Source organism: Oculina patagonica, chromosome 5, assembly GCF_052425735.1.
Source record: "Oculina patagonica isolate OP01 chromosome 5, crgOcupat, whole genome shotgun sequence".
Lineage (NCBI taxonomy): Eukaryota > Metazoa > Cnidaria > Anthozoa > Scleractinia > Oculinidae > Oculina > Oculina patagonica.
The window spans coordinates 8,937,087-8,954,170 of NC_135762.1; the positions used below are offsets into that span (position 1 = coordinate 8,937,087).

A 17,084-nucleotide genomic window follows, 5' to 3' on the forward strand; every position below is an offset into this window, starting at 1 on the left:
TCGATCTCGTCATCAGTCGGGAACGAAGGAGTTACAAGCCATGAGGTGGTCCATGAACCAGGTCCACGGCTGCGTTACATGGACTGAGCCCATAAGAGTGGTCCATGGACCGAACCCATTAGGTAGTCCATGAACCAGGTCCACGGGGGTTTTCCATGAGGTGGTCCATAGACCTGGCCCACAAGGGTGTTTCTTGTATTGGGACTATGGGTTGGTCATGGACTTGGATCCAGGTTTTGTATACGTCCTGGGCAAAAGCATATTTGCCATTATTTTAGGGATATTCGTCTTTTACTATTTACTTTAGCTTGCGGTCCCCTAAGAAATGCATGTAGCGTAGAAGACGAGTCTCCTTTTCTTCCTAACGCAGGCGATGACAAGACAATGTGGAGAGTTACCATCCCTGTCGGGGCCCATATGCTTTGAAAGTTACTTTCAAGGAAAAACAGTAATACGGCTCTTTTTCTTTAATTTCATTTTGGCAATTTGGTATATAGGCTACCATTCTACATCAATCTGCATTTTGCATTACGCCACAGACTATCAGATCCTTTTTGGTAAGAACCACTCAGAAAAAGCACTTTGAGGCTGAGAAAGGCTAATTGATTCTTGGACATCCAAAGAGCATACCCAAAGTTGATACGAACTTTATTTTTTCCTATCTATTGTCAACTGAAGACAAATATTTGTACAAAAAGAATCAATCTTTATTCATATCCAACCTTGAACCAACATTATTGTCAACACCCGTCAGTGACGTGAACTCGGAGCTAATTTCAAGTACTGCAGTACCACTTCGTTTTTAAAATTTAGAAAAGAAAAAGATCGTTAAGAACATTTTCAGGATCAATTTAGCAAAACGTTAAGAATGTTCAGCCCCGGCAGAAAATGAGACGATTTTATATAAGTAAAAAAGAGCTTATACACGTTATAGATCACATGTGTTTCGCTTGTCTTGGGGTCGTTTCCATTTGCTTTAGCAAAATAGAAAAGGAAATTGAAGTAAAATAGGCATCAAACTGGCATCAGTGTCAACAAATAATGCCAAATCTTGTCAATATCCCCACAAAATAGCAAAAACCAATTTGTAGGAGATCTTGTGGTGCCCTTTCTTTTTTAGTTTTTAATTAATCTTCTATCACCTTGTTCTTCATTTTTGTGCCAGCGTGACGGTATAAGGTTTTGACGTGTATTTAGTGTTATTGAACTTTCGGCAACTCACTTTATATACAACGAATCACTTTTTAGTCTCGACCTTCTGTCTTTCTGAAAACAAGATCAAGTGACCTCTTTGAAAAGGGTAGATTTCAAAGTCATTTTCTTCAAAAGAGCATGCTGATTCCACAACCTTGATAACTTGGGCGAATGTCCATTGAAAAAATATAAAAGAAAATCGAACAAATCTCGTAATCATCGATGGACATTTACAAAACTTGTTGTAGCTAACATTCTCAATTACAAAAGCCACTAGAAATGTCCCCGAGAAATCCAGCTTTCGTACCCTACATGAGTTTTAAGCCTACTTCTAAAAGCTATTATCTTTAATGGCAGTAAAACTGTCCTTTTCTGAAAGATACATTAAAAGTGAGACAGGTGTTCCAATACCTCAGTCGCTTTTAGTTTGTAAAGACCGAACAAATTTTATTAAATTTAAATTCGTTGTACTTCTGGCACCAAATCATCTCCAAAGTCTTTTTTGAAGACTTTTGAAAGATACAAGAAGCCTGCCGGCCGTTATCGTACACACAGTTATCCTTGCAGCTTCGACACTTTTGTCACTCACAGGCAACTCGCTCATTTGCCTTGCTTTCTATTCTCTCTTTCTATTTCTATTTTTGCTGCTGTCATTGGATTTTGTATCTCCTGGATTCCTACTGCCGCAGTACTATTTTTTTTTTTACTATCTTTCATACCCACAAGGGTTTTTTCTTGTATTGGGTTCACAGGAGTGGTATTGGGTTCACATGAGTTGGTCATGGACTTGAATCCATGTTTTGTATGCGTCCTGGGTAGAAGCATGTTTCCATTATTTTAGGAATATTCGTCTATTACTATTCATTTTAGCTTGCGGTCCCCTAAGATCTGCATGCACCTTAGAAGGGGAGCTTCATTTCTTCCTAACACAGGTGATGACAAGACAATGTAGAGAGTTACCATCCCTGTCTCGGCCCATATCCTTTTAAAGTTTAATTCAGTGAAAAAAAGGTTATCCAACTTTTTTCTTTCATTTTGCCAACTTGGTATATAGGCTACCATTCTGCATCAATCTGCATCTTGCATTACGCCACAGACTATCTGTGTTCCTCTTTGGTAGGAACGCCACTTTTACAAAAACGTTGAGGCTGAGAAAAGCTAATCGATTCTTGAACATCCTAAGTGCATACCCAAGGCTAACATTTGGGTCAGAACGAACTTTATTTTTCCTATCTATTGTGAAAGACAAATATTTGTACTAAATGAATCAATCCTTATTCAAATCCAGCCTAGAACCAACATTGTCAACACCCGTCAGTGCCGTGAACTCGGAGCTAATTTCAAGTACTGCAGTACCACTTCGATTTTAATTAGACCCTCTTAAAAAAGAGTTTATGCACGTTTTAGGATCCTCTTTTAGAGCTTGATCAGATGCGTTTCGCTCGTCTTGGGGTCATTTATTTACATTTGTTTTAGAAAAATAGAAAAGCAAATTAAATTAAAAGGGTAAACAAATTTGCATTAGTGTGAACAAATAATGCCAAATCTTGTCAATATCCCCCCAAAAATTGCAAAAATTAATTAGTAGGACATGCTGACATGCATTAAAGTGTCATTGAGCTTTTGACAACTCATCTCATAGACAACGAATACTATTTTAAACTCGACTTTCCGTCATTCTGAAAACAAGATCCAATGATCGTGATGCATTCGTAAAAGATCCAAAAAGAATTCATCGAATTCGACACAGCATGCGGATGGCATAACCTCACTCCGCGAGTATGAAAGCTCGCGTCAATACTTATCTTGTTATAACAGAAGGACCTATCGTGAGCATCGATGGATAATTTTTAAAAACATTATATCTACCATTTCCTATTATGAGCTCAAATGAAAGTAACAGAAGCTAATAGAAATTTTGTTTACCTTTTCAACATGGCTTTTAAGGCATTTCACTAGTATTGAAGTTTTCGTAAAGATACATTAAGTATAATTGCGACAGGTGTTGCAAAACAGTATTGTTTTTGAAACACAAAGTACCTTAGTCGTTTTGTGTTTGCATAGACCGAACAAACTTTGTCAAATTTAAATTCGTTGTACTTCTGGCACCCAATCATAATCTCAAAGTTTTCTTTGTAGACCTTTGCAGCAGCAATGGAAGACACGCAAGATACAAGAAGCCTGCCGGCAGTCATCATACACACTGTTATTCTTGCAGCTACGACACTTTTGTCACTCACAGGTAACTCGCTTGTTTGTCTTGCTTTCTGCCGAAAAGGGAGACTACGCACAATTACCAATTTCTACGTGTTGTCTCTGGCAGTTGCTGATATAATGGTGGCCACGTTTGTGTTCCCTTTCCGAACAGTCGCTTCTGGGGTGCGCAGATGGCCTTTCAGTAACACCCTGTGCCATTTCAGTAGTTTTATTTTAATTCCCTGGACTATGGTTTCACTTTGGACTCTGGCACTCACCTCGATAAACAAATATTTTTGTGTTGTAAAGCCGCAGCGATATTCTCTTTACTTCACTAAAAAGAAAACTATTCTGTCGATTCTTTCCATTTGGATTTTTCTGCTTCTCATTTCCGTAACGTTTTATTCTGCAACGCCTTCCATCTATCGATGGAATCCCAGCAAGTTATTTTGCACAGACAATTATCGTGATCAGACTACTGAAAAGGTCGCTTACATCATCTTTGCATGTTTCATTTTTCTGACAATGTTAGTGGTGTTGTTTGGTTATGGCAGGGTGTATCGCGTTGTTAGACAGCACAACAGGGCCATCGTCCCTTCTCTACAACATGCTGCAAACAACCAAGGAGCAATACGTGCACAAGAGATAAAGGCCTGTCGAGTACTTTTTGCTGCTGTCATTGGATTTTGTATCTCATGGATTCCTTCTATCGCTTTCGCAGTTTTAGAGTTTGGTTTTGAAATAACTATTCCCATCGTTGCAGAATCAATTCCTGTGTTGTCTACTTCCATCTCTGCGTGGATTAACCCAATAATTTATGGCGTCATGAACCGAACCATGCGGAAAGAATTTCAAAACATCTTACTTTGTCGGAAAGGAAATTAAGGAAGAAAATTGCCAAACTTTTTTCTTTACTTTTCCATAGCATATTCTTAGTTTCAGTTTTAAGTTCAATGGTTCATGGTTCACCAGAAATGAACAATTAATGCCTCGTAAACATCTTTTAGCAATGCAACTAAAACAGAACAAGGACATGATAAATAACAGCAGAACAAGGGCTGCCAGTGAGGAAGCACAGAGACAATACGATGAGATGAACCAAGAAGTTCTAAGAGACATCTGGCGTGAAAAAGGGAAGTACATTGACGAGCGAACTGGCAAAAGAAAAAGAAGCAGCAGCAGAGAAACACAGGATAAAATATTTCTGTGACCTTACCAAGAAGTTAACAGAAATGAAGAGCTTAGTATCAAAACCCGCCATATATGAATCAGGGAAAAATTCACCAAGCAGAAAGACCAGTCGAGGATCAATATGAGGAAAATAATTTAAAGAACTGTGGAATTGGCCAGCACCATATCAGATTCTTTAACAATCCCAAAAGCCCAGTCTATGTTAAGGAAGCAAGCGTGGCCGAGTGGTTTAGGGCGCTGGTGCTGTAATCCGGTTCAAGACCTGCCCATGCCACTAGCTGAATTTGTTCTCGGTAGTCCCGATTTCAAATCCTCGGTCACGCTTTGTATATAGCCAACTGGTCTGCCTTCTGCCAGTTGGGATTTTTAACCATGTTATGTTCATTTAAAATATTTGTTTTCTCTGTTTCAGTGGCATGCTTGTAAACTAGCTATCTCGAAGCTAAGTGCATGGCCACTATAAACAACATTTACATTTATTTTATGTTGGACGATAACGTCTCTTACAAGGCTGGACATCATAGGATACCAATACGTTGAGAAAGTTTTTTGCATACACTATCTTCATGCCGCGAAAAAGTTAAGTCCTGATCAATTTCTAGCCCTAATAATTTAGCACTACAGACATTGGTTAGCTAAGTGCTCCTGATAAACTTCTGGTACAAAATCGATCTTGCTCGAAAGACGCTTTCCCGTGACAACCAAAACCTTAGTTTTCTTTTAATTAAGCGGTAACCTGTTTGCTGACGCCCAGCTAACCACCTCCGACACAGCCATATTTAGTGAGTCCTGCAGCTTTGACATCTTTCGAAAATCTGCGTACGAAGTAATTGTCGTATCGTCCGCATACAAATCAATATTGGATGAACGAACATGCAAGGGCAAGTCGTTTATGAAGACAATAAACAAAAAAGGGCCTAATATGCTGCCTTGGGGGACTCCATGCCTCACAGTTGCTATGTCAGACATTGTCCCTGCCAGTGACACCAGTTGAAGCCGATCGGATAGATAGGACTTGAACCACGCTAGCGTCGCTAGCGACGACCCATCAACACCAAATGTCAAATGCTTTACAATAATCAACAAGAACTAAACCACAAGCTTTATAGACCAGGGCCACAAGCGTGTTTCTTGTATTGGGACTATAGGAGTGGCATTGGGTTCACAGGAGTTGGTCATGAACTTGGATCAATGTTTTGAATTCGTCCCCGGCAGAAGTATGTTTTCGATTATTTTAGGAATATTCGTCTATAACTATTTACTTTGGCTTGCGGTCCCCTAAGATCTGCAAGTACCTTAGAAGGAGGTTTTTTTTCTTCATAACGCAAGTGATTACATTTAAAAGTTAAGTAAATTTCAGTAAAATATTTTATCCGGCTCTTTTTCTTTCATTTTGACAATTTGGTATATAGGCTACCAGTCTAAATCAATCTGCATTTTGCATTACGCCACTGACTTTCAGATCCTTTTGGTAAGAACCACTCAGAAAAAGCACTTTGAGGCTGAGAAAGGCTAATTGATTCTTGGACATCCAAAGAGCATACCCAAAGTTGATACGAACTTTATTTTTTCCTATCTATTGTCAACTGAAGACAAATATTTGTACTAAAAGAATCAATCTTTATTCATATCCAACCTGGAACCAACATTGTCAACACCTGTCAGTGACGAAAAGTCCAAGCTAATTTCAGGTACTGCAGTACCACTTCGTTTTTAAAATTTAGAAAAGAAGAACATCGTAATAAGAACATTTTCAGCATCAATTTGTCAAAACATTAAGAATGTTCAGCCCCGGCAGAAAATGAGACGATTTTATATAATTAAAAAGAGCTTTTACAAGTTATAGATCAGATTTGTTTCGCTTGTCTTGGGATCGTTTCCATTTGCTTTAGCAAAATAGAAAAAAAAATTGAAGTAAAAGAGGCATGAAATGTGCAACAGTGTGAACAAATAATGTCAGATCTTGTCAATATCCCCACAAAATAGCAAAAACCAATTAGTAGGAGATCCTTTTCAGTTTTAATTAATTTTCCATTACCTTGTTTTTCATTTTAGTGCCAGCGTAGCGGTATAAGGCTTTGACGTGCAAATCAAAGTCATTTTCATTTGAATGGTTTCGCAAAGAAGACTCGTTTAAAAATCAGGCAAAGGTTAGCTCGGAAATAGCCTATTTCGATTCCATTAAAAAAGTTCTCTCATTTTCTATTATTTTGGTAATTTGGTATATCACCCACCATCTTGGACGCACGCTGCATCTTGGAGAACAGCCACCGGTTTTCTATCCATAGACACCTCGTTCAAGCTCGCAGTCTCAGGCTAATTATACATATTATCTTCAGTACAAAAATCAATTTGTTGGGGGCATAGTGCTACCCTTTCTTTACAGCTTGTAATTTCCGAACTCCTTGCCCTTTTTGTTTGCACCCGAGCATACAATAGTGGTATTCGCCTCATATAACTATATAAATGAAGTTTTTACTGACAAATTGTCAGATACATTGATTTATTATTATTATCGTTATTGGCAAAAATTGATCACGTGCCCCAGTATGCATATTTTTTCATCGAATAATGTAGATTTCCCTCCGAGGGAAGTATTTGGCATATGTGTCGACAAAAGACAATTTTGCGAAATGAGATCACGGCAAAACAACACATGGACGTTAAGCGGTGCAATCTAGCCGTATGGGAGACCGTTTAATGCAAAATTCTAAATCCAAGCATGGCGCCACACTGTTAAAAATTCGTGTCCTTTTTCAATTTTGAGGCATGCCGGTACGAAACTTTAGTAGTGAACAATGAAGGTAATTGACTGTTTACGTCTCGGGATCTGTGCATAGTTGCCCTTAGAAATTATGATTTAAAAAAAATAGCATTCATGCCCTTGAACTTCGTTCTCGGACTTATATAAGTTTTCTCAGAAAATGTATATATAATTTTGTTTTCTAGTAGCTAGAAAATAAAATCATCAATCCACAGCCTTCGACAGAAGCCCTGTACTGTATTGTTTTCGGTAATAAGCTTTCTGCCGTTGAAATTATTAAAAAAACAAACTAAGTCTTCCTAAGGAACATATATATATGCCTCAAAAGTCGACCTTCCTTCGAGAGCATGTCAAACGCGGACTTATAATCGCGCTGGGTAAAAATATTAATTTCACAATGGGAATAGAAGGAAACGAGTGGTCATGCACCTCCTATGAGCATTGGTAAGCTTAAACAAAAGCCTTTAACTATTAACGAATTCAATTGAGAATAAACACACCTTATTTTCACATTGCATACAGCTTTCAAGGCATAGTGTTTTTCTTTAAGCGAAATGACAAAGAAGATTATTTCCGTTTTGACAGTAATTATGGTTTTCTAGAAGATACATTAACGCTTGTTTTAATGGGTTTCTGGCGGGATACGGCAGGTGTTCCAAAAAGTCATATGTATAAACGATCACACTCATTTCGCGTTTGAGTAGAAAGAACTTACGGCTGCCGTGATTCCAAAATAGGTCTTCACAGATTTAAATTCGTTCACCTTTCTTGGTGTAAAACTTTTTTTTGTAGCAGCAATGGAATACACACAAGACACAAGAAGTCTGCCGGCAGTCGTCATACACACCGTTATTCTTGCTGTTACGACAATTTTGGCACTCATAGGAAACTCACTCGTATGTCTCGCTTTCTACAGAAACAGACGATTACGCACTGTTACCAATCTCTACGTAATGTCTTTGGCAGTAGCTGATATGATGGTGGCTATGTTTTTATTCCCGTTTGGTGCAGTCGCTTCTGGATTGCGCAGATGGCCATTTAGTTTCAACTTCTGCCATTTCACCGGCTTCCTTGCAGTTTACTGGGGGCAGGTATCAACTTGGACCCTGGCACTTACTGCGATTAATCGATATTTTTGCGTTGTAAAGCCACTAAGGTATTCTGTGTTCTTCACCAGAAAGAAAACCATATTATCCATTGTTGTCATGTGGATTTATTTACTTGTCCAGTCACTGAGTCTTTATGCAGTGCCAGTTATATATCGGTGGATCCCTGATAACGTATACTGCAGGCCATCGTTCCTCGATGAACAAGTGGAGAAGATATTTTTTGTCTTCTGTGGATGTTTCTTTATCGTTCCCATGTCGTTGGTATTACTGGGTTACAGTAAGGTTTATTGGGTTGTCAAGCAACACAACACCGCAATTTTCCCCTCTCTACAAGGAGCAAACGACCAAGAAGGAACGATCAGTGCTCAAGAGATAAAGACATCACGAGTACTTTTTGCAACCGTATTTGGATATTGTGTCTGCTGGATTCCTTTTATCGTTATATTAATTTTAGAATATGGGACACAGGTATATATTCCTTCCTATGCAAAGTCGATTTACCCGTTATTCGCTGCTATCTCTTCGTGGATTAATCCAATGATTTACGGATTTATGAATCGATCCATGCGTAGAGAATTTCGAAACACACTATTCTGCAGAAAAGATTAATCACATACTCCACATACTCATTCATATTGTTTATTTAAACACGATAAGGGTTTTAAGCACAATGCGTGTCACAATGCTTGTGGGGCCGTGTACTGTACAGCGTGTGCTAGAATACCAAACGATCTGAATCTCGCACATTATTATTGAAAAGCCGTTTGATCTTTCTGCGTTTGTATTTATTATGCAAAACCCAGAAAACAGGCCTTAAATGATATGAAAGCATTATTTAGTGCCTGCAGCTGTCTCTAATGTTTTTTATACACAAACATGCACAATAAATAATAATTTTTGCACGTTTTCTATTTGGTTAAGAAAAGCAAATTTCGTGAAAGGTGAATTGTAAGTGGAACGTTTGAAATTGAGAGTGAAAACTAGTAAAATTAAAAGCAATAGGCAGGTGGTAACAGTCAACATTTCAGAGTAATGGATGCTTTAAGCTAACAATAATTTGCACCTAGCCTCGACAACTTACTTAATATCTTTTAGAAAAAAAGCCAGTGTATAAATTACAGTTGGTTATCTACTTCAAATTTACCTCGACTTTCAAATCGAATGACCGAAACTTCTGATTTAGCTTTAGGTTTTACGTTTTGTGCAGATTCCAAGTTTCTTCAAGCAGTCACGAAAACTTGTGGGACTGAAATCGTACCACACTAAAAATAATGACAAAATGGATTTTGTCAAAGATTTTTCCAAAGAATGGGAAGATCTGGGTATGAGTATTAGTGTTGTTGTTGTTGTTGTTGTTGTTCTTCTTCTTCTTCTTCTTCTTCTTCTTCTTCTTCTTCTTCTTCTTCTTCTTCTTCTTCTTCTTCTTTTTCTTCTTTTTTTTTCTTCTTCTTCTTCTTCTTCTTCTTCTTCTTCTTCTTCTTCTTCTTCTTCTTCTTCTTCTTCTTCTTCTTCTGCCTGAGCTTCTCATAATGGGTACTGTATGCCTTTGTCAGCCTCAAGGCTACAAGATCAATCCTTTTAAGATTATTATTGATCAAAAGCAAAACCACAGTTTAGTAACATTATCAGTATCGACAGTTCGGCCTTCCTTCTGAAATTATTGTGTTAAGATTTTATTGCGTTAAGATTTTATGAGCTCCGTAGAATATTCTTTGAAAAGGTGATAACAATTTGACTTCGGAACTCCCTTCTAATAAGTTTATTTACCACAATACAAGTAGGTAGGTTTCTACCGTCTCTCTGGCGCGTCTTCCTAAAATAATTGGTGCCTACTGTTATGTTGCTTAAACTAAAGTCTCGTCTACTCTACATAGATATCAATTTAATAACATATTTGCAAATTGAAAGATTTTTAACAAAAAGCCCTTTTTAATAAAAAGTCATTTAGTTTTTTTTAATAATTTTACTGCAACCAACGAAGAAAAGAAACAGCTACTCACAATGTTATAACTTACAACAAGTCACATAGATACTCTTCACCAAAAATAAAACAGTTTTGTCGCTAATTGTCGTGTGGATATTTTAATTTAGGAAAATAATTTACAACCTGGTATGTTTTTCCATCGTGTCCTTATACTTTGCCTGCCTACTTGCTTGGTTGCCAACTCGTTTACAAATATACATGCAAAGGTATCTGGTCACACTCAAATGGTATTTTCATGTACTATACTCTATACCCGCGGCCTTTTAAGTCACTAAGATCTAATGAGCACGTTTGGGATGATACGCGCGTGGAGGCAAAGCTTCGAAAACAATTTGAAGAGTAAAGCGAGCAGGGAGGCGCTCACTGAATCGTTCTCGCGAAGAAGCTGCCTGAGCATGCTAGCTCCCAAACCTGAGCCAGTTCACATGGTAGGGAAAACTGGCCTGTCAAAACCCTGTTACAGAGAAAAGGGCGAAAACAACGCTATGTCGATGAGCGCCGGGGTAAAAAGAAGGTTTGCATTCGACAATCTGTTTACGGGTTGAGCGACAAATATTTGTTATACAGGCATGGGATGATAAGGGGGAAAGCCTTTCTGCAGACTTTTCATCAAAGGTATGCATGCCAAGCTGTTTCGTAGCCATTTTAAAAAAAATATATTTTATGTCAGTTGCACAAAGACAAAGAGTTTTTCACAAGCGGTAGCGTAACTCCTCATTTCCGTTTTCCAAGTAGATAAAAATGACGTACAGTCAACTTCGGTTATATTTCGTGTCCTCAATAGTAAGAGCCTGTAAAATTATGAGTTGTCTTCTGTTACTGTTCTTATCAAATTTTACTGGAACTTCGACGACGAGTGTATGTACGTAATAGCGAGCTATGCACGCACAAAGCAAAAGGTGACTATTCATGGACTTTTTATTTTTCTTTGGCTTTTATCTTTTTTCCTTAACTGAAGTCTCTTCCTAGGATTTCAACATCAACACATCTTAAATGTTCTCACAGAACACCAACTATAAAGCAAAAACTAAAAGACACCTTGGTTATGACCAGTTGCAAAAGTTACTCGACCACATTTTTCCATGGTCGTTATGTCCGCTGGCATAGAAGGCACCAACGAAGGACTTTCACTCCTGTCTGTTCTGTGCCACCTTCTGGATGATATACCAGTTGTGGTTTAGGGTCCTCCTCGCTCCGCCTACTGTCCGGCGTCAGGTGTTCTTCGGTCTGTCTCTCTTTCGCTTGCCTTCTGGTGTCCAGTGTAGGGCTGTGCGGGTGATGTTGCCAGGTTCCTTTCTGAACACTTACCCTATCCACCACCAGCTCCTTATCATGATGATGGTGTCCATGCTGTCTTGGTGGCAACAAGCACGCAGTTGACCCGTCCGGCATGCGTGGTCCTACCAGGAGCTAAGCTCCCGCCCCTTAGCTCTCCGGATCACTGAGGCACGCAAGCCCCTTGACCACGGCAAGACTGTGATCCTTAGGAAGGGGAAAACCCTCGTTGTCATTTTAAAAAATAAATCAGCCACACTTTTCCCTGGTCTGCATTCTTAAAGACCATGGAAATGACTCCATAAAATGTCCAAAACTTTGTTGTAAAATCAGTCGCTTCTCCCGTAGTTCCACTTGAATTTTGGACATTTTATTACGCCATTTATATGGTCAGTAAGAATGTATACCATAAAAAATGTAGTCGACTTTTTTACAATAATGCTGAAAGTGTTCGTGAGTTTGCGAGTCGCCCGCGCGTGTGGAACTGAAATTAACTATATAAATTAAATACTTTTTTGCAAGATTCAATTGCTTTATACTTTTTTCAGTCACTTAATTGTCCCACTCTGGGATTCCAGCTTTAGGCTGCCTCACTGGACAATTCTCCAGTACAATAACTATTTATGCATCTGGGTTTAAAGATAAGCTGTGGGAATAAAGAGCGTTACACAGAAAAAACATCAACGATCAACTCCGGCCGCAAAGCACTACCAAGCGCAAATAAGAAACCCATACCTTATATATTGATTCAGGGTACTAAAATGCACGTTACATCAAAGCTTATATATACTAAGAATAAACTGCACTGTCGCTAAAAATGGACTAGGTAATTAATTATAACCAAAACAACCTGCTTGCCTCAAACTCCCGTCTTCCTTCGGTCTTCCTGTCATTAAAGTTTTCCATGGCTCCCCTTAGTTTTTTTGGCAGAAAAACTTGTCTACGGGCTTTTAAAACAAAGTTTTGGTTTTAATGGGTTCCACTTATGGAACAATCCGCCCCAAGAATTGAGAAATGCTGGCTCTAAAGGAAAGTTTCAATATACGAAACATTAACCACATCTTTGACATATCTCAAATAATGCAAGTTTTTTTGTGTTTTTATGACAGCATAATACATGCATTTGCTTCCTTATTTGTTCATCGTTCAACTTACAAAAGAAAGCTTGAAACTGTTGGATTTATATAGCTGCAAAGACTGGAAGGTTTACATTTTAATCCTTCTTACAAAACAATATGTTTCTAAACTCCTTCCGCATGGCTCGATTCATGACTCCATAAATTATAGGATTAATCCACGCTGAGGTAGAACAGAACAACGGATAAATCGATTGTGCAGAAGAAGGAATAGATACTTGAAAACCAAATTCTAATATAGCTAAGACGATAAAAGGCATCCAGCAAATAAAAAATCCAACAACAGCAGCAAAAAGGATTCGAGAGGATTTTATCTCTTGTGAAATAATTATCCCGCGGCCGTTTGCTTCTCGTAGAGTTGGGGCGACAGCGATGTTGTGCCGTTTGACAACACGATGGATGCTACCATAACAAAATACCACCAGTGACAAGGGAACGATGTAAAAACTTGCAAAGAAGAGATAGGAAATCCTCTCTGAGCGTTCATCGGGAAATGTTGCTCTGCAGTATAAGTTGTCAGGAATCCAGCGATAAATGATAGGTGTGGCAAAAATATATATCAGTGTCTGTACAGCCGAGAAAATCCATACAGCAAGAATTGAACGAACAGTCTTCCTTTTAGTGAAGAACATTAAGTATTTATGTGGTTTCACGACACAAAAATACCGATTAATCGATGCAAGTGCCAGAATGCAAACTGACACATGAACCCAGTACTGCACAACAAATCCAGAAAATTGACAAAGTTTGTAATCAAATGGCCATTTTCGCAACCCAGAAGCGATTACTTGGAAAGGAAAACTAAAATTCGCCATCACCATGTCAGCAACTGCTAGAGACAACACGTAGAAATTGGTAATAATCCGTAGTCTCCTGTTTCGGTAGATAGCGAGGAAAATGAACGTGTTTCCTGCGAGTGACAAAATAGTCGCTTGACTGAGAATAACAGTGTGTATAACGACCTCCGCCAGGCTTCTGGTGTCTTCTTCCATTTCTCCCTGTATAAAGGAAACTTGGCAATAACGAGAGAAATGTTTTAACCAATTTTTTCAGCTAACTTGGAATATTTTCTGCAAAGTGACTATTTAGTACGTGCAGCTAATGTAAACTATTCTACACCTGCCATATACTCGTTGACAGCTAAACTCCGATTAAAAAAGGCATAATGGTTATATTCTCTTTTCTATTTAATCAAATGGCAACAAACACTCTTGAGCATTCTTTCTCCCTAAGCAAGCTGCATTTTAAATAGGTTGTTATGTAAAGGTTAAAAAAACCTTAAAGGAAGATATTTTAACATCAACTTCCTGCTAAGAAACACTCGACAACGTGGGCTCGAATCAAGAAGTATAAGCCTATTGTAGGCTAGAAGACAGATTTTCCCTGACTATCATAATATTACAGTGATCCTAGTGTAAAAATAATACAGTGATTCTCGTGTTAGTTGAAAAATTTAGAGGGAAATTTTGGTTGCACCGACAATCGTAAAAAATTAGTAATAGTAAATGAACTGAGTGGAATGCGATACAGGGAGCAATCCGGAGAGGAAGTTGCAATTAGGAGGACGATAGCTATCTAAATTGTAAGATGCGTCTGATTATTAATTAGTCGCATGAATAACAAACTTCGCGATTTGAAGTCTGAGATCCTCTCTAAGTGAAAAATCATTGGTATATTCGATCTGTTTTACAAACAGTAGGGAAACAACACGCAGTGCACGTAATTCACGGGCAAATAGCGTAGGTGTCCAAAACAGGTATCCAATTACAGATTGTTGTAGTCTGGCAGCTGTAACTGAACACCCACGTGATCCGCGCCAATTATGCGACAAATCGATGGATGGCGCTGAGAACCAATCAAAACCAAGAATTTTGGTAAAGATACGATTAATAACTGGTTATAGGACCTGGGCTCCTGACTGAGTGGAGTCCAACTCGGTCTGTAATCATACAAGTGATTAACAATCAATCCGATTTATTAATCACGAGACAGGACCAAACTGAAACTGACGATGTCATTTAGGCGAGCTTTGACTGTACAGATCTTCTAATGTTTTTTGCAGAACAGAATGTTTCCAAACTCCTTCCGCATGGCTCTGTTCATAACACCATAAATTATCGGGTTCATCCACGAAGACACAATAGATAACAATGGGTAAATCGGTTGTGAAGACAAGGGAATGACTATCTGAAAACCAAATTCCAAAATCAATATAACTATAAAAGGAGTCCAACAGACAAAAAACCCAAACGCAGCAGCAAAAAGTACCCGAGATGTCTTTATCTCCTGTGCTCTTACTCCTGGCCTGTTTGTAGCTGCTGCACTTTGCAGAGAAGGAACGACAGCATTGTTGTGTTGCCTGACAGTATAATAGACCATGCTATAACAAAATACCACTATTGACATGGGAAAGATGGAAAAACATCCCACCAAGGTGTAGAATTCCTTTTCTTTGCCTCTGTTTGGAAACGTTGCTCGGCAGTATAAGTTGTATGGATTCCACACATATACAACTGGCGTTACAAACGTATTTGTTAGGGTTAGGACAATCGCACACAGCCATACGACAAGAATAGACAACACTGTGTTCATTCTGGTAAAGAACATTAAGTATTTCTGTTGTTTTACAAAGCAAAAATACCGATTAATCGACACGAGTGCCAAAATGCAAAGAGAAACCTGAACCCAGAGCTCGACAACGAAACCAGCGAATTGGCAAAAGTTGCTACCAAATGGCCACTTGCGCAGACCAGACGCGATCGCATGAAAAGGAAAACAAAAAATTCCCATTATGATATCAGCTACTGCGAGAGACATTACGTACAAACTGGTGATAGTGCGAAGTCGTGTATTTCTGTAAAAAGCGAGGCAAACGAACGAGTTTCCTGTGAGTGTTAAAATTGTCGTAGCAGCGAGAATGACTGTGTGTAGGATGATCGTTGTCAAGCTTCGTGCATCCTCAGTTTTTTCCATTGCTACAAATTTGTTGAAAATTAAAAGAGCGTCTGCTTTTACTCATAAACAGATATTAAACAGTTCACCCTCACTGTTCAGATCAGGCTTGCGGCAATTTTGATAAATAATTCAAAGTCAATATCCAAAATAATCTTTTGTCCTCTGTAGAAATGGGCGATTTATGAAATAGCTAAAAATATCTCTTTTTATACAACGGGTCTGAAATATTGTTTGATATGTAATTTTCTTAACCATCCCGGTAAACAATTCAACCAATAGGAACAGATCACAATCCCGTTGGTTGACAAAATATGAAAAGGCAAGCTGTTCAGAACTCAGATTAATCATTTAATGCTTTAGTAGGAGTTTTCTCTAAAGATGCATATGGTTACTTTCACGGAATAGCCAGTAAACACACTAAAACATTTGCTGAAGATACAATCCTGATATGGTATCATAAATTTGAAGTGAATATTAGGAGAAATAAATGAATCTGAGTAAGTAGAAAAAGTCAATAAATAAAAAAAACCTTAATATTAAATATGACAGCATGCGGTGAATTAAAGCAAAATCTTAAATGTAAACAAATTTTGGCCACTTTCGCTTTTACTTCACTTATTTATTAGAATATGTAATTTTAGGTTAAAAAGAGCAGACTTCGTCAACTGCAAGTAGCAGCTATAATTTTGGAGGGACTTTGAGCTCTGGCAAGATGTGATAAAATTATTTGCACTTTTGCTACAGCTTGACTTGTTGTACATCAATAGTCCATTTTACAGTTGCCTGCCAAGTGACCTGGCCTTTGCATGGTAATGAGGCTGAGGATGACCTTGCATTGATACAAACCTCCCTGCTTTATCATGTAAATGCAAAATAACACTTATGCTTTACACAACAAAAGCAGTGAGGTCTGCATCAAAACAAGGTCACCTCCAGCCTCACTTCCATTCAAAGGCCAGGTCACTAAGCAGGCAACTGTAAAATGGTCTATTGGGTACCATCTTGGATTTCTGACTTTATCCCCACGGCGTTAGGAAATAGCATAAGTCAATGCAAAATATTGTTCCAAAACAGTAAAGAGGATGTAAAAATGCACTAATTCTGCAAAATTACTAAAGAAAACGTGAACAGCTAAGAAATATCATTGGAACGAAGAATTAACCCAGAAAATTAAAAAGAGAGTCTAACTGGGGCTCTGGAATCTCATTTTTCAGTTACATTTTCGGCGATTCCCGACTATCATTTAAATTTTCAGCCCATTTCGTAGCTATCAGTAAAAA

General features: G+C 38.3%; 2 protein-coding genes across 2 annotated transcripts; one reads left to right on the plus strand and one right to left on the minus strand.

Annotated features, from left to right (window-relative positions):
• The first annotated feature begins 8,142 nt into the window (after positions 1–8,142).
• On the plus strand, positions 8,143–9,063 carry LOC144654200 (octopamine receptor beta-2R-like). The gene has a single exon (XM_078514287.1). It carries the CDS (start codon positions 8,143–8,145, stop codon positions 9,061–9,063), a length of 921 nt encoding a protein of 306 aa, XP_078370413.1.
• Positions 9,064–14,895: 5,832 nt separating this feature from the next.
• LOC144654972 (melatonin receptor type 1C-like) lies at positions 14,896–15,822 on the minus strand. The gene has a single exon (XM_078515200.1). The coding sequence runs from the start codon at positions 15,820–15,822 to the stop codon at positions 14,896–14,898; it is 927 nt and encodes a 308-aa protein (XP_078371326.1).
• Between the last annotated feature and the right edge of the window lie 1,262 nt (positions 15,823–17,084).